The 26,233-nt window shown below is 42.0% G+C and overlaps 1 protein-coding gene across 2 annotated transcripts in view; it reads left to right on the top strand.

Moving 5' to 3' along the window:
* TXNDC12 (thioredoxin domain containing 12) overlaps positions 1-8,755 on the top strand; it is a 30,594-nt gene extending 21,839 nt beyond the window's left edge. For both annotated transcript variants that reach the window (XM_004001975.5, XM_027970098.2), the window contains exons 3-7: positions 2,169-2,221; positions 3,012-3,085; positions 5,025-5,094; positions 5,882-5,965; positions 7,900-8,755. In XM_004001975.5, the coding sequence (XP_004002024.1) occupies positions 2,169-2,221; positions 3,012-3,085; positions 5,025-5,094; positions 5,882-5,965; positions 7,900-7,979 (361 nt within the window). In that variant the 3' untranslated portion in view covers positions 7,980-8,755. The remainder of the gene's footprint in view (positions 1-2,168; positions 2,222-3,011; positions 3,086-5,024; positions 5,095-5,881; positions 5,966-7,899) is intronic.
* Positions 8,756-26,233: the final 17,478 nt, after the last annotated feature.

Below are 26,233 nucleotides of genomic sequence, written 5' to 3'. Positions count from 1 at the left end.
ACTCTCAAGAGTCTTCTCCAACACCACAGTTCAAAAGCATCAATTCTTCAGCACTCAGCTTTCTTTATAGTCCAACTCTCACATCATACATGACTACTGGAAAAACTATAGCTTTGACTAGATGGACTTTTGTTGGCAAAGTAATGTCTGCTTTTTAATATGCTGTCTAGTTTGGTCACAGCTTTTCTTCCAAGGAGCAAGCATCTTTTAATTTCACGGCTGCAGTCACTATCTCCAGTGATTTTGGAGCCCAGAAAAATAAAATCAGCCAGTTTCCACTGTTTCCCATCTATCTCCCATGAAGTGATGGGACCAGATGCCATGATCTGTGTTTTATGAATGCTGAATTTTTAGCCAACTGTTTCACTCTCCTCTTTCACTTTCATCAAGAGGCTCTTTTTCTTCACTTTCTGCCATAAGGGTGGTGGTATCTGCATATCTGAGGTTATTGATATTTCTCCCAGCAATCTTGATTCCAGCTTGTGCTTCATCCTGCCCAGCATTCTGCATGATTTACTCTGAATATAAGTTAAATAAGCAGGGTGACAATATACAGCCTTGAAATACTCCTCTCACAATTTGGAACCAGTCTGCTATAGAGTAGTGCCTGGTACATAGTAAATACTATATATGTTTTGGCTAGCAATAATACTGTACTAGTTGTAGAATATATAGAGACAGCTAAGAGGCCCTTCCTTAAGAAGCTCTAAGGCCAGTGAGGGGAGATGAATAAATAATAAATACAGTTCAGTGTGCCAAATGCTCTGATAGTATTATACGCCTGTGACAATGTCGTGACGTGGGGGTGGATGACGGAGAAAGCCAGTGGCTGCTTACATAGGACCCTTCTACGAGTTGGCATTTGAGCCTTGAGAGTATTGGAGCTTCAGCTGGCCAAGACTGACTCAGATGGAATATGGTGCTTATTATTTTATAAAAGAAAAAGCTTTTTCCTCCCTGATGATAAAAAAATTATGCTTAATTGGGAATTCCTTGGCAGTTCAGTGGTTAGGACTTGGTGCCTTCACTGTTGGGGCCCAGGTTCAGTCCCTGCTCAGGGAACTAAGATCCCACAGGTCTGCCCCCTCCAAAAAAAAATTACACTTCATTGTAGAAAAATTGAAAAATACAGAAAAAGTGTAGTAAAATCCACAATCCCATTATCTAGAGATAGCTTCTATTATGTTTTAAAACATTTCCTTTTAGACTATTTTCTACATGTTTGCATAATTGAAACTATAGGTAATAATTTTGAGGGGCTCCACAAACGCTGTGAACAGTGACTGCAGTGATGAAATTAAAAGACGCTTGCTGCTTGGAAGGAAAGCTGTGACAAACCTAGACAGCTTATTAAAAAGCAGAGACATCACTTTGCTGACAAAGGTCCACAATCAAAGCTATAGTTTTTCCAGTAGTCATGTATGGATGTGAGAGATGGACCGTAAAGAAGGCTGATGCTTTTGAAGTGTGGTGTTGGAGACTTTTGAGAGTTCCTTGGACAGCAAGATGGTCAAACCAGTCAATCCCAAAGGAAATCAGTCCTGAATACTCATTGTTAGGATTGATGCTGAAGCTGGAGCCCCAATATTTTGGCCACCTGATGCGAAGAGTCAGCTCACTGGAAAAGACCCTGATGCTGGGAAAGATTGAGGGCAGGAGGAGAAGGGGGCGACAGGATGAGGTGGTTGGATAGCATCATCGACTCAGTGAACATGAGTTTGAGCAAACTCCAGGAGATGGTGAAGGACGGGGAAGCCTGGTGTGCTGCAGTTCATGGTGTTGCAAAGATTTGGACATGACTTAGTGACCAAACAACAACAACACAGATAATTTTATGTTCTAGTTTTTCTCTTAACAGTGTACCAATGAAAAGTTTTGTTACCATTTCAGTGGTTATATAGCCATAACATTTGAAAATGTAATTTTTAAAAAAATCTCTGTAGCTTTAAAGCCCAAATTTGCCCAATTTACTGGAACATCAGAACTTAGCAATAATTTTGTTATAATAATCCACTATTATTGAATAGATTGTCTTAAATTTCTTTTTATTGAAATTATGTTCCATGAGCGTCCTTGTACATTAATCTTTGTCTTCATTGGTTGGTCATTTTATTAGAGTGCATTTCAAAAAGTGGAATTACTAGTTTATAATTTGTTTTGTTTTTAAGTGGATTGCCCCTGATGGTGATTATCCATAAGTCCTGGTGTGGAGCTTGCAAAGGTAGGTGGAAATGATCAGACCTCTGATGTGTTCTCAAATGTTACCATTTTAAAAATAGCACTGACTTCGGCTCAGCACTGTTTATTGCTTGTAGGAGTACCAAAGAAATACATGGAACAGATTCCCTGTCTTCAAGAAATTTACAGTAGTATTTGCAAGGGATTGAGGGATGTGGCGATTAAGATATGGTTATATAGAGTATGGGATTAAGTGCTACAGTAGTTGTATGAAGAGTTGTATATACAAAAAGAGATATGATGATTGGTTGTCAAAGTCTTCCTGGAGAAGTGGGAACTGAATTAGTAAGGTTTTCTTACTATGCAGCATGTGTTCTCTCTGTTACACCACCCTGCATCTTCCCAGGTGGATTTCTTCTTTTGTTTGGTATGCTACACTTAATAAAATCTTGTTGGAAAAAGTATAAAATTAGTGCAGACCATTAGTTTAGTAATACGTGTGCATTAATGGTAGAGTATTGTTCCTCTATTGTCTTTATTACATCTGTTCTTAAGTAGATGTTATTGAAATATGTAAAAAAGCAAATAGTGGTAATTTTTTCATCAGTGTTCCTTATCTATATTTTATAAATGAGTTGAAAGTTTCAGAGAAATGAAGTCAATTACTTAAGGATACACAGCTATACAAGTCAGTAGCAGAAGCAGGACCAGAATTTAGGTGTCCTGATTTCTGGGTCTTAAGACTAGAACAACTGTCAGTTATATGAATCATCTCAGCAAATTAAGGTTTGGATATGACAATGATGTTTTTTTCTGTTGCTTCCCACCCCCAGCTTTAAAGCCCAAATTTGCAGAATCTACAGAAATTTCAGAACTTTCCCATAATTTTGTTATGGTAAATCTTGAGGTAAGAATTCCAGAGTTTCTCCTTTCTGCTGTGATTTTAAGTCTTCACTGTTATAGAATTAACATCTTTGATGGTATAAAATCTTACTCAGCAGAGTTGTCTACATGTATGTATGTGTTTTTCTTCTGAACTCTAATACTAAAGCTTGTATCAGATATGGTAGAACCATCCAGCCCCCATTTTGGGGAGGAAGTAGGAGAAGAAAGATTGGTTACAATGACTAAGTTGAGATTCTTTCATTTTTAGTTTCTGATTATGTCGTGGTTTTACATCTTTGTATAACTAAAGATGTAGTCGTACATGCAGGCCACAATTCCCTGAAAAATAGGATTCAGTTGAAACCCTACTCTGTGCTGGGCTTATATGTACAGCTTCCTTTTTCTTGGTTAGATATCTCTTATGTTCTTCACATTGGCCAGAGGTCTTAGAATCCCAAGTCAGAATATCAGACCTTGGAGTTAGAAGGGATTTTTAGGCCAATGATACCATTCCCATTTTACACATTGAGCATCTTAGACCTGAAGGAGTTAGGTGATTTAGTCAAGAGCCGAGTAAGTGATAAGAATAGGTACTGTGATCTACTTGTACTGCCTCTTAGGGTGTACTCGTCAAATGTGGGATTCTTGGATACTCTGTGATGATCCTCCTAGCCCTATGTTTCTGTAAAATGATGTTTATATGAACATAGGACTGGAAATCTGAACACATTAACAGTTAATGTTGAGGTAGCTAAGGGATTGCTTATAAAGCTGGTGGATAGGGGCTTCCCTGGTGGCTGAGTGGTAAAGAATCCACCTGCCAATGCAGGAGACACAGGTCGATCCCTGATCCAGGAAGATCGTACATGCTGCAGAGCAGCTAAGCCCGTGCAACACAACTGCTGAGCCTGTGCTCTAGAGCCCAGGACTCAAAACTACTGAGCCCGTGTGCCACAACTACTGACACCCAGACGCTCTGGAGTCTGTGCTCGGCAACAGGAGAAGCCACCACAGCTAGAGAACACAGCTAGAGAACAGCCCTGCTCACCAATTACAGGAAAACCCACGCAGCAATGAAGGTCCAGCAGAGCCGAAAATAGATAACTTTGAAGAATAAAGCTAGTAGATAGCCTGAATGCTAGCACACCTCACTGAAGGCAAAGTTATATTCTTTGGTATAACTTCTGAAATGGGAATCACACTATAAATGACAAAGTTACTATTGATTCCTATCTGAACTCCTCACCATTTTCTATGGTAACTTAGAATCATCACTCAAAGAAGACACAAATGTGTTCAATGAGCATTCCCCAACTTGAGAGATTTCTTAAAAAGAAAGCTAGTTGTGTGGTCATGTCTCCTGGGAGGACTGTAACTTCACAATTGTACTAAAATGTCAATCTTATCAATTCATGCATTCAAGAAAAACTGCAAGTCAGTAATGTAGGTATTGTGAATAAGCAATGAACAAAACAGACAAATTTCTTTGCTGGCATTAAATTACATATGAGGACTTGAATATGGGGAGGCAGACAAATAAATAAAATATGTCAGATGGTGGTAAATGCTGTGGCTAACAGTGAAGAATGGAAGGGAGGGTTTGCAGTTTTAATTAGGTGGTTAGAAAAGAAGGTGGCATTTGAGCAAAGATTTGAAGCAGAAAAGGGAGTGAGCCACCTGGATGAAGGGGGATGTATGTCCAGGCAGGGGGTAAGAACAAGTGCAAAAGCCTGAGTGGGGAGCATGCCTGGCTTGTTTAATGATAGCAACAATAAGCAACTTAGTGTAGCCGGGAAAAACTAAAGAAGAGATGGGATATGATGTTAGAGAAGTGCCTAGGTAGGAGGTCATGTAGGGCCTCTCAGGCCACTTCAAGGACTTACCCTGAGTGGGAGAGGAAGCCACTGAAAGGTTTTGAGGAGAGAAGGAACATGATCTGACTTGAGGTTTACACTTAATAGGATGAAGAGGAGCCCAAAGATGAAGATTTCAGCCCCGATGGGGGTTATATTCCACGAATCCTGTTCCTGGGTAAGGTGAAAGGTCTTAATCTGGGGATCCATACAGAGGGAGAGAGAAGTGCATCAAGGCACTGACTCCACCTAGTGAAATTATATTGTTATGGCTAAAAACAAAAGCCATTTTCAAAAGAGAGTGATGGATTCTAAATGCTAGAGCCTCAGGTCTGAAAGAAAACTTTTCCCATTAACTAGCTGCTTTTGTGATAAACAATAAAACAACCCCCCTGTTCCCCCTCCAATACCCAAACTGCTTTTGTGAGCAATGGGAGAGTACTGATCATTTATTCATTTGTTTAGCAATCATCTTTGCATCAGCCACAAGTTAAACACTGTCAGCCACAAGTTAGGCACTACAGGAACCGAGAGAAGCCATAGTTCCCACCCTTGCCCTGTAGCACAGCTGAGGCAATGGGATACTGCAACCAGACAAATATCTTTTCAGAAACAATTTCCTGGGAGATATTTAATGACCACCTTGTCTTTGATCAGCATTCTGCTAGGTTCTATGGGGAATACAAATAAAAATATAGGATCCCACCATCATCAAGCAGAAAAGGAACATGCCAGAAAGATGGAACAGTATATAGGCATGGTTGAGGGTGGGGGTGGGTTGTGTTCAGGGAATTCCAAGGGATTCATTTTGATTGCAATGTAGAACACAGTGGGTAGGGTGGTGAGATAATGGGCTGCAAAGATGGGTAGGTCTCATTTTCCAGAAGGCCTAGTATATCATATAATGCTTGAAGTACCTGTCTGTTGTAGTTATTGCAACCCCTGTGCCATTTTGTCTACAATAGATCCCAGTGGCAAAGTGCGTCCTGAAATCATCAATGAGAATGGAAACCCCAGCTATAAGTATTTCTACATCAGTGCTGAGCAAGGTATGGCTATGTTGGGAGAGAAGAGGGAGGGTTGCTGCTAGGTTTAACTAGAATGAACCACATGCGAAGTTTGATGGGAAACTAATTCAGCATGTTCACTAAGCATCTTCTGCATGTAGCTTTTGGCTAGATGCTATGTAGGATATAGAAGAAAGAGAAGAGCAAGCCCCTCCTCTAGCTTCTTACAGTCCAGTAGGAAGCTAACTGACCCATAGGAAACTGGAGAACTGAGGCTTCCAGAAACAGTTGCTTGCCCTTGGACTCACAGTTAATAAGTCACAGAGCCAGGATTTCCGTCTACAACTTAGTTTTTTTCCACTGCACTAACACTATTCTTGTAAGAATTCAAAGGTAGGGGAATGCTGTTAGATGATCCATTCAGAAAGGTTTCATAGATAGTAAACTAACTTGATCTAGACAGGTAAGAATTTGTCTCTTTGGTCAGATATGAAAAGGACATTTCAAGCTAAGGAAGCAAGGGAAAAGGGTGTCAGGTGTAGCCCAACATGGAGAGTGCATGAGTCATGCTAGAGGGGATGATAACTGAATTGAGTCTTGAAGAATGAGACCTAACCAGCAGAGGGATGTGCAAAGCATTATTGGAGGCAGAGGGAACAGCGTCAGCACAAACATGTGAGGGAAGATTGAAGTCACAAGTCAGTCGTGGTTTTTTGTTCTCTAATCCTGAGTGCAACCATTCTAGAGGCAGAAGTTGGAATTCATGCCACATACTGTCACTGTTTTCCTTCTGAATTCTCCCTGCCATCTGTAAAAGAGGGTTATTTCTAAGTTGCCATGTGTCTCTTCCTTTGTCATGCTGCCAGTTTGTTGATCATTTTATGTTTTGAGTCCTCAGCACTCTTATTTCTCAGAATAGGGAGAGGAAAGATCTGGAGAGGTTATCCTCTCCTTCCCATGGGTAAGGAGAATGTTATCTTCCCTACCCAAAAGCAGATCCCTGGAGGCTGGTATTACCAGGAAGTTTTCCACATGGAGAAGGGCAACTGAACTTTAGGTCCCCAACTCTTGACCCTTGAAATTCACCTTCCTTTCAGAATTTCATGCAGTTACCCCTGCCATCTTGACGTGGGCATCATCCTTTAATATATTAGTCCAGATATGGACACAGAACCCTTACCTGAATTCCCCATGGCTCAGCTGACATGAAGCTGAAATATTCAAACCTGACTTTACTAAATGCTTGGGCAAAACTAAAGGGGTGTAACAAACTTTACTACCTGCTATGCTTTCTGAGATCCACAGATTGTGGCTCAACCCTAACACCTGGCCTGCCATTGTACAGGGAGCCTGTACCCAGCTTCCCTCTTTGATTCCCAAGATAGACAAGAAGACTCATCTCCTGTCTACCCAGGGCTTGCCTTCCAGGTTTCTCTTTTGCCTGAGAACTTGACTTCTTCCATACATAATTGGTACTGGACATAACCACCTCTTTCCGTGAAGAACCATCCTCCCTCTAAGCACACATACTTGCTCACATATCAGTGTAACCTCCACAGAAAATGAAATAAATGCAGCATTCATCCCAAACACGTGATGGAGATGATAGGAAGATGCTTTCTATTCCCTTAGTGTTGTGTATATTTCCAGCTTATGACAGGGATTCAACACTAATCCTGGAGGGTAAGCCAAAGTAACTGCTAAATAACATTTTTGTAGGACCTCGTAGTTTACAAAGGACATTTATTATTCATTCTCTCATTTAATTTTTATAATCTGTTTGAAGTTTGTAACATCACCTTATTTATAGATGAGAAAATGAATTCAAGAGACTTTCCTGGGATAAAATCCAGAATTAGATCTTAAATCCAGATCCTATGCTCCTCTTACATTTCTCCTAAAACAGAAAATTATGTGTTGGTTGTCAAATATGAAAGACTTGCTTCATGTTTTTCCCCTCAATGTTTATTTCACAGTTGTCCAGGGGATGAAGGAAGCTCAGGAAAGGCTGACGGGTGATGCCTTCAGAGAGAAACATCTGGAAGATGAGTTGTAGCATGAATGCATCCCTTCTTTCCTCAAAGATATTGTTCTGGAAGAAAGCAGCAGGGAAGGGAATACTGAGGAATCAGAACAATTGAATGGATTGGAAAACCTTGCTCCTTCCCACATGGGAAAGGCCCCCTCACTGTTGGAAGAATTCTGCTGCCAGAAACTAGTCTCCATGTTTGTGATCCAGCAGACTGTGGCAGACTTCCTTGTCCTGTCCCCTCTCACCTAACTATCTCTTTGTCATTGAAGGTAAAGAATGACACCTTTTGACATAAAACATGAGCCATTTGGAGATTTACTCCTCACACTGCAGTATTTGAATCTTTCCATTTCCTCCTGCTTAACTCACCTTGGTGGTGAAAAGAGACCAGAAGCATCTTCTCTATAATGTTAAACATTGCGGAAAGAGCTTATTATTTAAGACAACAAATTCTAAATGTAAAGCCGTAATTCTGCCCCACCAAGGAGCTCACCCCATCTCTTCTTTTTCTCCTGGGAATAATCTTGGGCTTCTTCCGGAATGCCTGCAACTTCCCTCCTCTTCTCTGGCTTGGCTTCCCTGTCTGCGCGCATGCGTGTGCGGGAATGGCTGTGTGCTCTGGACTGGCCCCAGCTGGAAGCATGCTTTCTTTTCCCCCATTAACTGTGGAAGAAACCTTCTAGCCCTAGATGGAGCCATTTTTGTCAAGTCGTCAACTGTATTTTTGTACTGGGATTAATAACAAAAAAAGAAAAAATATTAATTGTTCCATTAAACTTTAATAAAACTTTAAAAGGAAATGTGTTGTGATGGCCTTTTTCTTACTGGGGAGTGGAGGGAGAGCACTTCAGGAAGAAAACTAACCTTGAGAGCCTCATCCAAGAGCTCTATCTAGGGCTGTTCCCACACCTGCATCTCCCACATTCTAAAGGATGTCAGAGCTTGTCTCTTCTACTTTTCAAATACCCAAATTCCCTCTATCCTCACTGTCACTGTTTTGTATGGGACAGGCCTTTTCTACTTCCTGTTTACTGTTACAGCCTGTGACTTGACTACTTGCCTCTGATATTCTCTCCTGTCATCCATCCTCCTTAACTTCCCCCAGAGTAATCTTTCTAAAACACAGATGAGACCACGTCACTCCCCTGCTTAAAGCCTTTCCTGCCTCCTTCAAGAAAATAATATTAACATTAGAAAATATTGGGGCCTCCCTGCATTGGAGTCTGCATTTGCTGCTGTGCTTGCCTGGACCACTCTTCCCTGTGCTATCTACAGGCTTTGCTCCATCATTTCTCATTAAAGTTTCACTGACTTTATTAATAGTCACAGCCTACCCTCCCCCATACTCTCTTTTTCTTTACCCTGTGTATTATTTCAACAGTATAAAAAGAGGGATCTTATAAGGTATCACCTCCAGTGGAACACTGAGAGTGACAGGGGCACTGTTCATAACTATGCTGAAGTTACAAGTTCATTCTCTACCTCTTTCTTTGAGAATGTAAGCTGCAGGAAGGTTAATACTTCATCAGTATTATTCGGAGTATATGACAAGATTCTTGAAATGTCTGACACAAAGGAGATATTTAGTAAATAAATATTTATTAAATGAGTAAGAAAAATGGCAACCCACTCCAGTATTCTTGTAGACAGAGGAGCCTGGCGGGCTACATGGGTCACAAAATGACTTAGTGACTGAGCAGGCAAGCACAGAACATTATTGTAACAAGCCTGCCTAAAAGGTTAACTGACTTTCTGAGAGAATATAGCTTAGTTTGATTTACTGGTTTTTTTAGTATTTATTAACTTGGCTGTGTCGGTCTTAGCTGTGGGATGAGGGATCCTCATTGCATCATGATGGATCTTTCCTCGCAGCATTTGGGCTTTGTTGCTCTGTAGCATGTGAGCTCTTAGTTTGCCGACCAGGGATTGAACTCTCAACCCTTCACTGCAAGGCAGATTCTTAACCACTGGATGACCAGGGAAGTCCTTGATTTACTATGAATTAGGGTACAGACATTTTACTGCTTTATAGAGTTCTATGTTAACTTGCAGAAAACTAATAAGCAAATGATTTCTTTCCCAGAGAGAAAATAGGTCCATTAACCAGTTTTGTATTTGACTTAATAATCTTATTTCAACTTTGAATTGGCTTTTTCATCTTTCTGGTCCTCATTAATAAGCTAAAACTTTTGCATATGCTTAGAATCTGTTTGATAGAGAAGGCAATGGCACCCCACTCCAGTACTCTTGCCTGGAAAATCCCATGAACAAGGGAGCCTGGTAGGCTGCAGTCCATGGGGTGGCTAAGAGTTGGACACAACTGAGCGACTTCACTTTGACTTTTCACTTTCATGCATTGGAGAAGGAAATGGCAACCCACTCCAGTGTTCTTGCCTGGAGAATCCCAGAGACGGGGGAGTCTGGTGGGCTGCCGTCTATGGGGTCGCACAGAGTCTGACACAACTGAAGCAACTTAGCAGCGGCAGAATCTGTTTGAAAAATTTTTTTAACATTTTGCAAATACTTGATATAAAAAATAGTTAATGCTGAATCCTGTCTCATTATAGCTGTAAGTAATGTTCTTCCCACAGATATATGATGACATTTTTTAAAGTAATGTCACTGAGATGTAGTTTTATTAAAGTTTTAATAAAACTTAAGTGTTAATTATTATAATTTATAATGTCTGTTGTTTTGATTGACATGCTAATAATAATTCTTGTAACAATAGCTGAATCTGAAAGAAAAATTTTAACTCTTGAGATTTTAGCTTAAGTTCCCCTAAAAGCAGGGCCTGAGATAAGGCCTATACAGGTAATATATTTTAGGAAGAGATTCTAAGGAACAGGAATGAGGGACTGGTGAAAGTGAAGCGCAGGAGGAAGAACCAAAGTAGAGTATATTATTGAGCTGGTGACCTCATTGGTCCAGAGTTTCACCAAGGAGCTAATTTCCTGGAAGAACAGACACAGAGGCGACAAAGAACCATGGAGGCATAGAACAAGAGACAAGGGGATGCAGCTTTATGGTGGTGTCCTCCACCTCCGAATGTAGCTGGTTACCACAGTGACTGCCAAAGCCGGAAAAACATCAAGAGGTTGTAAAGTAGGGTACAAAAATTGTCTAACATATCTTAGATTCTTATAGCCAAAGAAAATTTCAGCATTTTAATTCCAATTAAATATATATATTTACTATTGGGAGGTATGACATGGTGATGATTAGTAAGAGAATTTTAAGCATATAAATCCTTTGTGTGTGCTCACTCAGTCATGTCCAACTCTTCATGACTCCATGGATTGCAGCCCACCAGGCTCCTCTTCCCATGGAATTTTCCAGGCAAGAATACTGGAATGTACTGCCATTTCCTACTCCAATAAATACATTATGTTAGTTTATAATTCTGTGGATAGAGTGAAATAAAAATTCAAAAAGAAGAATGATGTAAAATTCCCAACTGTTAAGAGCCTGCCCATCTATTAATTTTAAGTGAATAAGGTAGAAAAAAATTGAGTGGGTAAGTGGATATAAAATTCCTGTGGTACTTAGGCTCTAATGGATATATTTTTTTAAAGTACATGACGACTTTTTCTAAATGTTAATATTTACAGTACAGTAAAAATTATGTCCTTTGCAATTATTTAAATGGTGACGCTTTTAGATGTCAACTTGAAAGTACATAGTTTTCCAAAATTCTTTCAGGGATCATAGAAGTTTCAAGACTACAGGTTTCAAACATTCTTCAGCTGAAAGTGCAAATATTTATACAGCACTATGTGCTAGGAACTGTTTTAAATCCTCCAGTCACATTAACTCATTTTATCCTAACAATAACCTGATGGATTTGGTTCTATTTCCATCATCATCTGCCGTGTATAAAATAATAGATAGGGATATGGAGGCACACAGTGGGTAAGTAATTCACCTAAGCTACTGGGATCAGAGTTGGTATTTGAATGTGAGCAATTTGGCCACTGTATCTATGCCTTTAACTACTACACCATACTAGGTAATTTGTATTCAAGTCAACCAACTCAAGGATTGCATCAATGACTTAGGCTGTGTAGCAAGTATAAATCTTCAAACCAACTAATGCAATTACAAAATAAGAGAAACAATTGTATATTCCAATAACAATTCCTCTTTTAACTGTCATTTTGCATGAGGACAGTGAAACCTCTTAGAATCAAGTTCAAGGTTTTTTAGGTTATTTGAGGTTTAAACTAGGTCAACTTCAGGATTTTTTTTTTCCTCTTCGCCTGGATGACATTAAGTCTCAGATAATTATATGATGTCAGGACCTCAGATAAGAGACACTGCCCAGGCTAGCATCTTCTGAGGTATAATGTATGATACCTGATCTTAGCACAACTTTCCATGAAGGCATCTGCTGGGATGTCTATTTTATCAGCCTCCACTATTCAGTCCATGCACTTGGCCCCTTTATCTTGTCAGTAAAGCCCTTCTAGGTGGCCCTTCCAGCTCCTCAGCACCACTTCTGTTCCCTTCATTGGGAAGCTCTCCTGTGCCACCCTAGGCCATGAACATCAGGGCCACCAATCACAGTTATACAACGTCTCCAAGGATAACCTGCCCCCTGTCACTGCTGAGTGCCCAAACTCTCCGTCGCAGAAAACAACCCTGAATCTCTAGACTTGGCAACACAATCCAGACACTCCAGCAAGGTACCTCCTGTCAGGTTTTTGTTGTTTTGCTTTGTTTAAGGGTGGGGGAGACATGTTGCTCGGCTTACCAGGGGTTGAGCCTGTGCTCCTGGAAGTGCAAGCACTGAGTCCTAACTGTTGGACTGCCAGGGAATTCCCACTCGTGTCAGTTTAATTACATTGGATCCCTTTGATCTCAGATGAAGCAGTGATCTGATTTTATTGGACTCCTAATCTGGAATTCCCTTCCACCAAGTTTCTGCTTTGGTACCACCATCTGTGCCACTTGCTGACCGCCCTACCTGCCATCATGCTGTCTCACTCAGTGTTTTCTGAGCAGTGAACACACTTTACAGTGATGCTTGCATGTGAGATCTGAAGATGGAACTGCTGGGGAAGAGTTGCAGAGTGTGAGGCTTCCATTTTGCTGGTGTGACTACAGGTGTGACGTGGCCCTGGAGTCAACTATTCTGGCAGCAGCTTCCTGATTTCAGGTTGTGTTAATAGCTATCATAGTGTGTTCCAGGACAACAGCTTCCTTAATTCCAGATGATGGCTAAGATTACGTGATGGCCAAGATGGTGTGATTCCAGAACCAGAACCTTAGAGAGCAGATTCCTGATTCTCTACCTTCCAGATTGATGTCAAGTTTCATTTCCCATGTCAGGACAGATGATGATTTTCTTGGAGTCCTTCCTTGGGGACCAGGCTAATGTGTGTTCCTCTGATCATTTCAGTACATAATTCCCTGTATTAAATGCTTTCTGATTAAAAATAGCTCGCATGGTTCCTATTATCTACAACAGGACCTTGCTTATTATCGTGGTGAACTTCCTAATTAAGATATCATATATACATGGGACTTCCCTGGTGGTCCAGTAGCTAAGACTCTGCATTACCAATGCCGGAAGCCTGAGGTTGATCCCTGGTCAGGAAACTAGACCCCACGTGTCACAACTAAGAGTTCACATGCTGCAACTAAAGATCCCACTTGATGCAACTGAGACCCAGCATGGCCAAACATGTACATACGTGCATGCATGCATACACACATATTTTAGAAAGGACGTCATATCTACATGATATTCCAAAAATATCACTTAGAAGTTCTACATTTGTAACTGACGTAGTAAGTGATGAGACTTTGGGTTGTACCACTTTTGGTGAGTGGGTAATTGTATTTTGAGTTGCTTTATATTGAGGTATTTTTAAGTTTAAATAGGACTAGGTGGGAAATAATATAGTTCAGGTTGGGCAAAGAAATTAGTATGTGATATAGATATTTTAAAGTTATTAAATTATCTTTCTTAGGTTCTAAAAATCCTTTACCTGTTAAGTTTTGGAGGGAGGTGGGACCCTCTTTCCATTTTAGAAGTTGGAAATACCAGATAATTGCTTTCCCAGCCCCCTTTGCAGCTAGACTATAGGCAAATGACCTCAGCTCACCCAAGCAGGTACACTTTCATGCAGCACAAAATAACACCATTTGCAGGAAGACTGAGTTCTTGGGGCAGTGGTGGTTATAGTGCCCATAGAGCTGTCCAGTGTTGGAGGCTAGTGGTGTTAGCAGTACAAATTTAGTGCTTAGTGGTGACAGCAATTGTGTCTTCCCCAGCAAGTCTTCAGTGTATACCCCCAAGCCTGGTACTCCAGCATCCCCAGGTAGTTTGTGATCTAGTCAGTGTTGTTTAACAAATTCGTGGTTTTTTTTTCTTACGTAAACCAGAGTATAAGCTTCTGTGGCTAGCCACTATAGGAGTCAATAACTGTTGCTTAACAAGGTTATAGCAGCATTTCCCAAAGTATATGCCATGCAACACTAGTGCCCCTAGAAAGACTTTCCATGATTAAATAAGTTTGGATAACAATTTATCTCTTGGAATGATTTATAACTCAAATTAATATTTTAGAAATTCTGAGAGGTCTCACAGGATATTCTTACTTGCTACTAGATGGAGTGTGAAACCAACACATGAAGGGGATGAAATACTGACAAAATTGAAGTGAAACATGGTTGGAGCAGTGGATTAAGTCAACCTTGTATCCCCCTCTGTGCACTTCAAGATGTATGAGCTGATATTCCAATAAGTTAAGTCAATTGAAGTTTGGTTTTCCATTTTCATGAAAATCCATGAAAAACCATCATCTATTACCTTGGCCTCTTGTTTATTTGACCTCCTTATCATCAATAACCTCCACTCTATTTCAGCCGCCCACCCACTCCAATGGTCTCATCGTGTTATCACTCAAAACTCTTTTACCTTTGAAACCCTGAATCCAGAAATATTCTCTGATTACAATCAACTGTTTATCTTTTCAACCTAACTGATCAGTATCTTCCATCACATTTTAACCTTATCCAGATCTTCTAATATAACTCCCTCAACTTTTTACTGGTAAATCTACATACCTTCCCTGCATCTGTCTCATCCTTTTATCCTATCCTTTTATTCCAGTGAAAGAGATATTTTCTACTTCTGTCCCATGCTCAGTTGCTCAGTAGTGTCCGACTCTTTACAGCCCCATGGACTAAAGCACAAAAGGCTCCTCTGCCCATGGAATTTTCCAAGCAAGAACACTGGAGTGGGGTGCCATTGCCTACTTCAGGGGATCCTCCCGATACAGGGATTGAACCTGTGTCTCTTGCTTCTCCTGCATTGGCAGGCGGATTCTTTACCACTAGCACCACCTGGGAAGCCCAATTTCTACTTTTCAGAGGCTAACTGTGTTCTGGAGTCATCCCCTCCCTGTCTTCAGACTTTTTTTTTTTCTGTAAATGTTCCCTTTTCTCTCTTATATAATTAATCTCTCTATCCTTATTGGGTTATTCTTGTGCAAACGTAAATAAGCATTGGTATTTCTTATCTAAAAACAAACCATGTGTGCACTTATGTGCTATTTAGCCCGATCCACTTCCCCGGGGGTGCTAGTGGTAAAGTACCCACCTGCCAGTGCAGGAGACATAAGAGATCTGGGTTCCATCCTTGGGTCAGGAAGATCCCTTGGAGAAAGAAATGGCAACCCACTCCAGTATGCTTGCTTGGAGAATCTCATGGACAAAAGGAGCCTGACGGGCTACAGTCCGTAGGTTGCAAAGAGTCAGACTGAGGAGACTTAGCACACATATGGTCAAGCTTTCCTCACCTCATTCTCTCTTTAACATCCTACATGTTACACTTTGGCTTTGGCAACTCCACCTAAATGGTTCCTGCTAAGATAATGGTAGGAGATATGAGGTTGGAAGTGAATGAGGAAAATTTGGCTGATAAAGTCATTTTTGAAAGCTCTTTCTCATTCAGACTTGCATGGATGATCCAATCCCTCCTTCATGTATTTGATATAATGTGCCAATAAATATTGTGATATGCTGCTGGCCAAACTATATATTTTTGTTCATTGCTTCAGTACTCCAAGAGAACCACAACTACTGAAAAACAGGAAATGGATCCTGGTGAACAGTGAACTTTCTTTCAGTGTTCCTTTTCAAATCAGTCAATAGCATCACCCTATTATTTTACATGCTCGAAACCTGAGACCCTGGAGAAGGAAATGGCAACCCATTCAAGTATTCTTGCCTGAAGAATCCCATGGACAGAGCCTGGCGGGCTATAGTCCATGGGGTGGGTCACAAGAGTCTGACATGACTCAGGTACTGAGCATACAGGCAACCTGAGACCCATCCTTGACATCTCCTTCTCTCTCATTCCTTAATCATCAATTATTGTTCATTCATTTTCCTAGATATTTTTAAAATCCTGTTATAGGCTGAATCGTATCTATCTCCAAATTAATATGTTGAAGACCTAACCGCCAACCTCTGAATGTGACTGTATTTGGAGATACGACCTTTAGAGAAGTAATTAAGTTAAAATGAGGTCATATGGGTAGGTCCTAATCCAATATGATTTATATTCTCAGAGGAAGAGATTAGGACATAGACACACACAGGGAAGAGCACGTGAAGACCAAGGAAAAGATGGTTCTCTATAAGCTAAGCTGCTGCTGCTGCTGCTGCTGCTAAGCCGCTTCAGTCGTGTCCGACTCTGTGCGACCCCATAGATGGCAGCCCTCCAGGCTCCCCCATCCCTGGGTTTCTCCAGGCAAGAACACTGGAGTGGGTATAAGCTAAGCAGAGAGGCCTTAAGAAATCAATCCTGATCTCAGACTTCTAGCCTTCAGAACTGTGAGAAAACAAATCTGTTGTTAACCCACATAGTCTGTGGTACTGGATGATGGCAGCCCAGGCTGACTAACACACTTCATCCCTATCATCACCACAATTGTCTAAACCACCAGCATTTGTCACCTAGACTTTTATAGTGTACTATCCATCAGGTAGGGCTTTTATCCATCTTGTTAATTGCTGTATCCTCAAGGTGTAGTATTGGAGAAGGCAATGGCACCCCACTCCAGTACTCTTGCCTGGGAATCCCATGGGCGGAGGAGCCTGGTAGACTACAGTCCATGGGGTCGCTAAGAGTTGGACACAACTGAGCAACTTTACTTTCACTTTTCACTTTCATGCATTGGAGAAGGAAATGGCAACCCACTCCAGTGTTCTTGCCTGGAGAATCCCAGGGACAGAGGAGCCTGGTGGGCTGCCATCTATGGAGTTGCACAGAGTCAGACACGACTGATGCAACTTAGCATCAGAAGCACCAGCAGCAAGGCATAGTATAGAATCTGGCATGTGGTAGGCATTCAATAAATATTAATGAGATGGCTAAATAAATAAATAGCTATTTAGGTGGTTTCCTTGCATCCATCCTTGCCCCTGTCTCCAGATGTTCTCCACAGGGACTGCTCTCTTTATAACAGAGTTCTGATTGTTTCATTTTTCATGCTTGATACTCTTTGCTGACTCTCCTCCATTAGTTCCAGGACAAAGTCCAAAATCAATAATGTTGTTTAAATGAGTGGTATGATTTGGCTCCCAAGTCTCTCTCCAGCTGCACTGCATGTCATTCTCTCATTCTGTCACCAATTCCAGCCACACTGGTTTTCTTTCCTTTTTTTCCAAGTTACTCAATGGTCTTTACACATGCTTTTCCCTTTATTTGGAGTGTCCTTTCCCATATATTTGCCCTACTCATTCTTCAGAAATCCAACCTAAATGTTGCTTTGTGAAATATTCCATGATCACAGCACCAATACAGCTCTTTCTTTTATATCTCCCATCACTTTCCCTTCAAAACAATGATCACAATGGTAATTACTGATGTGGTTAGTTGTGAATGTCTGCTTTCCTTACCAGAGTGTAAGTTTTGTGAGACTGGGGACTGTATCTGGCTTGCTTATTATTGTATTTCTAGTGCTCAGTATCTTTATTTTATTTTTATTTGGCTGCACTGGGTTTTAGTTGTGGCACACAGGATCTGGGCTTCCCAGGTGGTGCTAGTGCTAAAGGACCCCTGCCAATGCAGGTAGACCTAAGAGTCATGGATTCGATCCCTGGGTCGGGAAGACCCCCTGGAGGAGGGCATGGCAGCCTACTCCAGTATTCTTGCCTGGAGAATCTCATTGACAGAGGAGTCAGGCAGACTACAGTCCATAGGGTCACAAAGAGTCAGAAACGACTGAAGCGACTTAGCACACATGCACAGGATCCCTGACCAGGGATCGAACCCTGGCTCCCTGCCCTGGGAGCATGGAGTTTTAACCACTGTACCACTAAGGAAGCCCCGGTGCTCAGAACCTTTAGCTATGCCTGCGCACGTGTGCTCAGTCGCTAAGTGGTGTCTGACTCTCCTGCAACTCCCATGGGCTGCAGCCTGCCCGGCTCCTTAACCCATGAGTATACCATAAATGAATACTTGTATTAAAGCATGGGCCCAGTTTCCTAGGGCTGAACATTTTACTTTAACTATCATGTACCAACTGCAATCCTAAGGTCCAGAAGTAGTACATAGGAGGGAGTGATTAAATTCCCTCCAAGTAAGAATGAGATAGATACAAGGATGAGTAGGGAGGAGTCTTCTTTATAAAGGAGGAGTATTCAGGAAGGCACTCGATGTAGAAACAAAGGCCTATGCAAAATGCCTAGTTGTAAGGCAGGTTCTGGGAGTTGTAAGTCATTCTGTATATCCAGAGAACAAGGATCAAGGGGGTTGGTGGTGGGAGATGAATGTAGAGAGAAAAGGACTTGGTTGAATTTGTTAATGAGGTTGCATTTATCCTATCATGCAATAAACATCACTGATTTTTTCAGTTCTTTCCTTTGTTTAGGTCTATCCATGGAAGAAGCTAGTCCTGGAGAATTTTGAGCATTGCTTTGCTAGCATGTGAAATGAGTGCAATTGTGTGGTAGTTTGAACACTCTCTGGCATTGCCCTACTTTGGGATTGGAATGAAAACTGATCTTTGCCAGTCCTGTGGCCACTGATGAGTTTTCCAAAGTTGCTGGCACATTGAGTACAGCACTTTAAAGCATCGTCTTCTAGGGTTTGAAATAGCTCAGCTGGAATTCTATCACCTCCACTAGCTTTGTTCATAGTGATGCTTCCTAAGGTCCACTTGACTTCGTACTCCAGGATGTCTGGCTCTAGGTGAGTGATCAAACCATCATGGTTATCTGGGTCATGAAGATCTTTTTTGTATAGTTCTTCTGTGTATTCTTGCCACCTCTTTTTAATATCTTCTGCTTCTGTTAGGTCCATACCACTTCTGTCCTTTATTGTGCCCATCTTTGCATGAAATTTTCCCTTGGAATCTCTAATTTTCTTGAAGAGATCTCTAGTCTTTCCCATTTTATTGTTTTCCTCTATTTCTTTGCATTGTACACTGAGGAAGGCTTTCTTATCTCTCCTTACTATTCTTTGGAACTCTGCATTCAGATGGGTATATCTTTCCTTAAGTGCTTAAGTTTCCTTAAGTTAAGTGCTTATCCCTTCCTTTCAGCCCCTATATTCAGGCCTCACTAAAGACTAATGTCAGGAGAGAATGCATTTCCCTTTTGAAGCACAAGGGGGAATATGAGACTGAAATTTTGCAAATGGTCACAAGGCAGCCTGAGCAGTATCCTTCAGCAAGCCCTCTGAGAAAGAGGACATAGATATTTTCCCAAGATAAGAGAGGCAACCTGACACTTCATAGCTTCTAAGAAAGTGGCAACTGTTCTTAAGTTCCCTAGACATGTGTTTGATGAGAGAAGTCATTGGCAAGCATGATATACCTAGTTGTAAGAGTTGTCAGATCCCTAAAAGTATCTGATGTTACTGAATATCCTATTGAGCATGCCCTAAATTACATACACGATCCTTTTTAATTGAACTCTTTTAAGGAGCCAATGAAATAATTCTGACCCCCATTTTACAGATCAGCAACCTGTATGATCAACAGTACTTCAATCACATATTAGCAAATGGTGAAAGTTGGATTTGAACTACAGTCCATGGTGTTGCAAAAGAGTCAGACATGACTCAGCAACTAAACAACATTAACAACAAACTCTCTGATTCCAAAGTGTATATCCTTTTGATTATCCCTCACTGGTTATCTTAGAAAGCCTTTGAGTTCATTTTAATTAAATCCCCCTATTTAACAGAAATGGTTCAGAAAGAGGACTGGTCAGTTGTGAGTAACGACTGATGAGACTGAGGGGGATTTTGTCCCTAGGGTGGGCTTGTGGACACAAGAACCACCAGCCACTGACCATAACTGAGCCAATGCCATTGCCATGTAAACACTCTGCAAGAAGGGGAGGCTTTGGTGAGACCAGTTAGCCATCGTCTCATTCTCAGAGAATCTTCTGTCCTCTCTGCCCCTTAAGGGCCTCATCCCTAAAACAGACTGACTTCTCTTCTATCAGGTCTCAATTCAATTGTCACTTCCTTAGACTTTCTTTCTAAAATAGCCCCTCCCCTAGTCACTTTCAGGCTTTCTTGGTGGCTCAGCAATAGAGAATCTGCCTGCCAATACAGGAGATGCAGGTTCAATCCCTGGGTCAGGAGTATCCCTTGGAGAAGGAAATGGCAACCCAGTTCAGTATTCTTGCCTGGGAAATCCCATGAGCAGAGGAGCTGAGCAAGCTACAGTCCATGGGGTCACAAGAATCAGGCATGACTCAGAGACTAAACCAGCCCCAGCCAGTCATTTTCTATCCCATCACCTTATTGGACTATTTCCTTAAATGTGCTCATCACTAACTGAATTATGTTAGATTTTATTTCCTTATTTACTGTTTGTTTGTCCTACTAGGATTCATAACCTTCATATGAGCAAGGGTTCTTTTGTTTAGTTCACATTTGTGTGCTCTGTGCCAGAAACACTGAGTGTTAGCACATACAAACAAATCTTTGTGGAAAGAATGAATAAATGACATAATGATGAAGGACCAGTTGCAGAGGATGAACGATATGAACAGGCAGATGTCAGTAAAGAAGAGGATTTTCAAAGACAAAGCAATCTGCCTTGGAGGAGATTGTCTCCACATCCCTGGAAGTGAGCATCCCAAGGCTACAGAAGGTGCGCCCTTGTTGGATGGTGGGGGAGGGATGATCTGAGGTTCATTTAGCGCCCCAGTAAAATTTTAATTAGATTTTGAGCCAAAACCCTGGTAGCAGGATGCTGTCTAGTCATTGTCTGTGTCAAATTATGGACTAAATATTCTCTAAAAGGGAAATGGAGGCCCAGAGGGCAGGGGAGGCAGAGATGAGGGAGTTGATAGTGCTAGATTCTGCATCTGGGCTTTGTGGGAAAGGCCTGACTGAGATGCTGATTGTTGTTATTCAGTCCCTAAGTCTTGTCCAGTTCTTTGTGACCCCATGGATTGCAGCATATCAGGCTTCCCTGTCCTTCACTATTTCCTGGTGTTTGCTCAAACTCATGTTCATTGAGTCGGTGATGCCATCCAACCATCTGATCCTGTGGTTGGCATGCTTAAAATAAAATTAATGAAGACATTTATGAATAATCATTTCCAGTTCAGTTGCTGCTCTTACCACTGGGCTCTTGTTCCCCTTCTTCTGGACCCCACTTCCCATGTGTCTGTCACTTCTCTTCCCATTCTCATAGGGAATGGCACCACCCAGATCACAAAACTCCCCTAGTTGCCTCCATTTCTTTTCCCCCATCTATATCCAATTACTTGCCAGATCTTATCTTTTTCATCCTTTTGCGTCCCACTGCATCTCCCAGCTCAAGCTCATTCTCTCTCTCTCTCTCTCTTTTTCTTTGGTCACACTGCATGGCCTGTAGGATCTTAGCTCCCCAGCCAGGAATGGAGTCTGTGCCACTTGCAGTGGAAGCGTGGAGTCTTAACCACTGGAACATTAGGGAAGTCCCCTCATAATTTCTTTTGAAGTCACTGCACCAGCTTTCTCTCTGGTCTCCTTGTCCTCTGTATCTTGGAACCTCTGATCCATTTCCACTGTATAAACTGAGTTCTTTCTAAAAACCATAACAGTATTGTAAAGTAATTATCCCCCAAGCTGAGTTCTTTCTAAAGTATAAAGTGGACCAAGCGCTCCCTCTGGAGAAAGCAATGCAACAGCTCCACATTGCCCTGATCTTTGAGTCCATCCTCCTCAGCCTGGCTCCCCAGGCCCTGGCTGACCTCTGGCTCTGATTTACCCTCCTGCCTCATTCATCACCTGTACTTTGCTCATCATGTCTGTGCTTCCAGAGACTTACAATCCCTGAAGTTCCCTGAAGCCTTTGAATAATTTCATACATTTGGGCTTGGCTCATGCCTGCACTTCTGCCTAGTTTCTTTCTCCCTGAGTTTAACTCCTACTTACCCATGAAGACTCAGCTTAAGTCTCAACGCTGCATCCCAGCATGGGGCCTAGTGCTTAGGCTTCTCCCCAGTGATGTGTTCCACAGTGAGAAAATAGCCACGTCTTGCCAAATGTGGCTGATTTTAATCTTGGCTTTCCTTACTTTCAGTAGCTAAGAAACCACTGGCTACTTAGTTCTTCCTCTCATCCAGGATGGCATGAATTAATCCCTGCTTCATAAATTTATGTGAAAGTTGAATGAGATGGTAGATGTGAGAAATCTTCTGTGAATATCTATATGCCTATCTATTCAGCAAATATCCCTGCCCCTTCTAAGAATGATCTAGGAGATCATGTTGGGTTGCAGCTTGGCCTATGCTTTTGTGAACTCAGGTCAGTGGGTCTCAAAACCTGCTATCTTGCATGGACCCTGAGCATCTTGGATCAAGGACTATTTGCTGTGTGGGTGAGGGAATGAATGAGTGAGTGAATTCAAGGTAGTGGGAGAAACTGAGACAAATTCAAGGCAATGTTATGGAACAGGTCACACTCTGGGAGCTAAAAGTAAGTTAATGTTGCTGGAGCTTAAGGCGAGATGGGGGAGTGTCCACTAGTGAGACCAGAAGGTCATAGGGGCCAGAGCAAAATATACATATTAACAGATTGAAGCTGGGTTAGGAAGAGTCCTCTGCTGCAGTGTTGGAATGCGGTTACAAGAGAAGTTTGGAGGCTACTGTGGGTCTAGGACAGTGAGAAGGCTGTGGCCATGTAGTGGCAAGGAAGGGACGGAATGGAGCACTCTCAGGAAGTAGTACAGATAGGTTTTGGTGAAGGATTGGTAAGATGGGCAAGAGAGAGGGGTGGCGGGTGGGACCTGGGTTCTGATTATTCACATGTTGAATGCTGTGTGTGTGTGATTCCACCCATGGGGACAGCAGTGTGCCCTGGTGGTGGGGCAGTGTCCTCACTGCGCATTTTCATTTATTTTACAAATGAAAAGGCTGAGGCACAGAGAAGAAAGAAGGGCTGATTAGTGCAAGAAGTGGTGTTTGAAACACTTAACCATTTTTCTCATTCATGCCTCTTTGTAAAGTCACTTTGCTCTTCTCATTAAAAGCCCTTTGAATCTGGGCCAGGCTTGTGACTTGACTTGGCCAACAGAATGCAGCATATGGGATGTTTTGCAGTTTCTGAGGCTAGGCCTCAGATTGTGTTTTTTGCCTTGCTCTCCTGGAACACTGCCCCGAGACCACCATGTGAACTGGTCTGGCCTGCCAGTGGATTAGAAGCCTCCTGGGAAAAAACTATGGCACTCAGCCCTCAGCCAGCACCAAATGCCAGACCTAGGGGTGACCTTCCAGCTGAATGCTGCTCACAAAGGATCTGAGATATTAACAAAATCTGCAAAAGAACCCATCCAGCCACCCACAGAATTATGAGAAATAATAAATTATTGCTATTTAACCCACTGAACTTTGGGGAGTGATTGTTATGCGGGAAAACATAACCTGAAGGAACTTCTCCATTCCCATTACCAGTGACTGGCTCCACTGTCTACCTGGTTGTTTCTGCAGAATCCCTTTCCCCAACATCTTACATTTAATCTGCCACCAGCTCCTAAGTACACACTGGATCCCTCTACCTCCCACTTTCCCCATGCCTTGACATGAGTTCTGGTCCTCTTCATCTCTCATCTGGATTATTACAGCAATCTCTAACTGGGTTCTCTCTCTCTCCTTTCTCCCTGCTCCCTACCCTTGCCACTCCATCTATCACACCCACCACAGTCAGAGCTATCTTTCTTTCCTTTTTTTTCCAATGTAATTTGCAGCCTGTGCGAGTATGTGTGTGTGCTGTCATGTCTGACTCTTTGAGACTCCATGGACTATTGCCTGCCAGGCTCTTCTGCCCATGGGATTCTCCAGGTAAGCATAGTGGAGTGGGTTGCTATTTCCTCCTCTAGGGGATCTTCCTGACCCAGGGATTAAACCTGCATCTCTTACTTTGGTAGGCAGATTCTTTACCCCTGAGCAACCCACAAAGCCTCAGAGCTGTCTTTATTACATGCATATATAACCAGTTTACTCCATTGCTTCAAACCTCTTGCTTTTAAAGTAAATTCCCAATAATGTGATTTCCAAGGCCTCAGACCAGCCAGCCTCTGCTTCTCTTTCCAGCCCTGTCTTCCACCACTCCTCTCACAAACCTTATGTTTCTAGAGCTGCTTTATACATTCTGGTGACTTCCAGGCACCTGCACCAGTTTCTCTGTTAAACGAGGCAACCTGCTGAAGAGGTCAGAGAAAAACACTTGACTTGCCAGCAGATCTACATTCCTAGGCTGGCTATGAGGGACTCACACTGGGGTACAGATCTGAACCTTGTAAAGATCTGAACATTCTAAGTGACATCCACACTTAAGCTACTACTTTCTTCTGTTCTGTTCAGTCGCTCAGTCATGTCTGAATCTTTGCAACCCCATGCACCGCAGCATGCCAGGCCTCCCCATCCATCACCAACTCCCAGAGTCTACCCAAACCCATGTCCATTGAGTCGGTGATACCATCCAACCATCTCATCCTCGGTCATCCCCTTCTCCTCCTGCCCTCAATCTTTCTCAGCGTCAGGGTCTTTTCAAATGAGTCAGCTCTTCACATCAGGTGGCCAAAGTATTGGAGTTTCAGCCTCAATATCAGTCCTTCCAATGAACATCCAGGACTGATCTCCTTTAGGATGGATTGGTTGGATCTCCTTGCAGTCCAAGCGACTCTCAAGAGTCTTCTCCAACACCACAGTTCAAAAGCATCAATTCTTCAGTGCTCAGCTTTCTTTATAATCCAGCTCTCACATCCATACATGACTACTGGAAAAACCATAGCCTTGACTAGACGGACCTTTGTTGGCAAAGTAATGTCTCTGCTTTTTAATATGCTGTCTAGGTTGGTCGCAACTTTCCTTCCAAGGAGTAAGTATCTTTTAATTACATGGCTGCAGTCACCATCTGCAGTGATTCTGGAGCCGAGAAAAATAAAGTCTGACACTGTTTCCACTGTTTCCCCATCTATTTGCCATGAAGTGATGGGACCAGATGCCATGACCTTAGTTTTCTGAATGTTGAGCTTTAAGCCAACTTTTTCACTCTCCACTTTCACTTTCATCAAGAGTCTCCAGTTCTTCTTCACTTTCTGCCATAAGGGTGGTGTCATCTGCATATCTGAGGTTATTGGTATTTCTCCTGGCAATCTTGATTCCAGCTTGTGCTTCCTCCAGCCCAGTGTTTCTCATGATGTACTCTGCATAGAAGCTAATAAGCAGGGTGACAATATACAGGCTTGACGTACTCTTTTCCCGATTTGGAACCAGTCTGTTGTTCCATGTCTAGTTCTAACTGTTGCTTCCTGACCTGCACACAGGTTTCTCAAGAGGCAGGTCAGGTGATCTGGAATTTTCATCTCTTTCAGAATTTTCCACAGTTTATTGTGATCCACACAGTCAAAAGCTTTGGCATAATCAATAAAGCAGAAATAGATGTTCTGGAACTCTCTTGCTTTTTCGATGATCCATCAGATGTTGGCAATTTGATATCTAGTTCCTCTGCCTTTTCTAAATCCACTTGAACATCTGGAAGTTCACTACCTTCTTGACTTTTCTTTTTTCCTTTCTTTCTTTTTGAAATTGAAGTATAGTTAATGTAAAATGTAAGTGATTGATTCTCATTCAATAAAAAGCATCACTTGTATATGTCAAGTGCAAACTAGGAGTTAGAGAAGGCTGACTACTCCGACAACTAGAAAAGATCTAAGGAAATTTTGTTCGTAGATCTCTTAACCCCAGTGGTGTTCACCAAGCAACCATGATTCTGCAATCTAGTCGAAAGAGCTCTTGACTTGGAGTCAGAC

This window comes from Ovis aries, chromosome 1 (assembly GCF_016772045.2).
Source record: "Ovis aries strain OAR_USU_Benz2616 breed Rambouillet chromosome 1, ARS-UI_Ramb_v3.0, whole genome shotgun sequence".
In the NCBI taxonomy this organism is placed as follows: Eukaryota; Metazoa; Chordata; class Mammalia; order Artiodactyla; family Bovidae; genus Ovis; species Ovis aries.
Note: the sequence above shows the minus strand (reverse complement) of the source record. Positions and strands in the feature narration are given on the sequence as shown.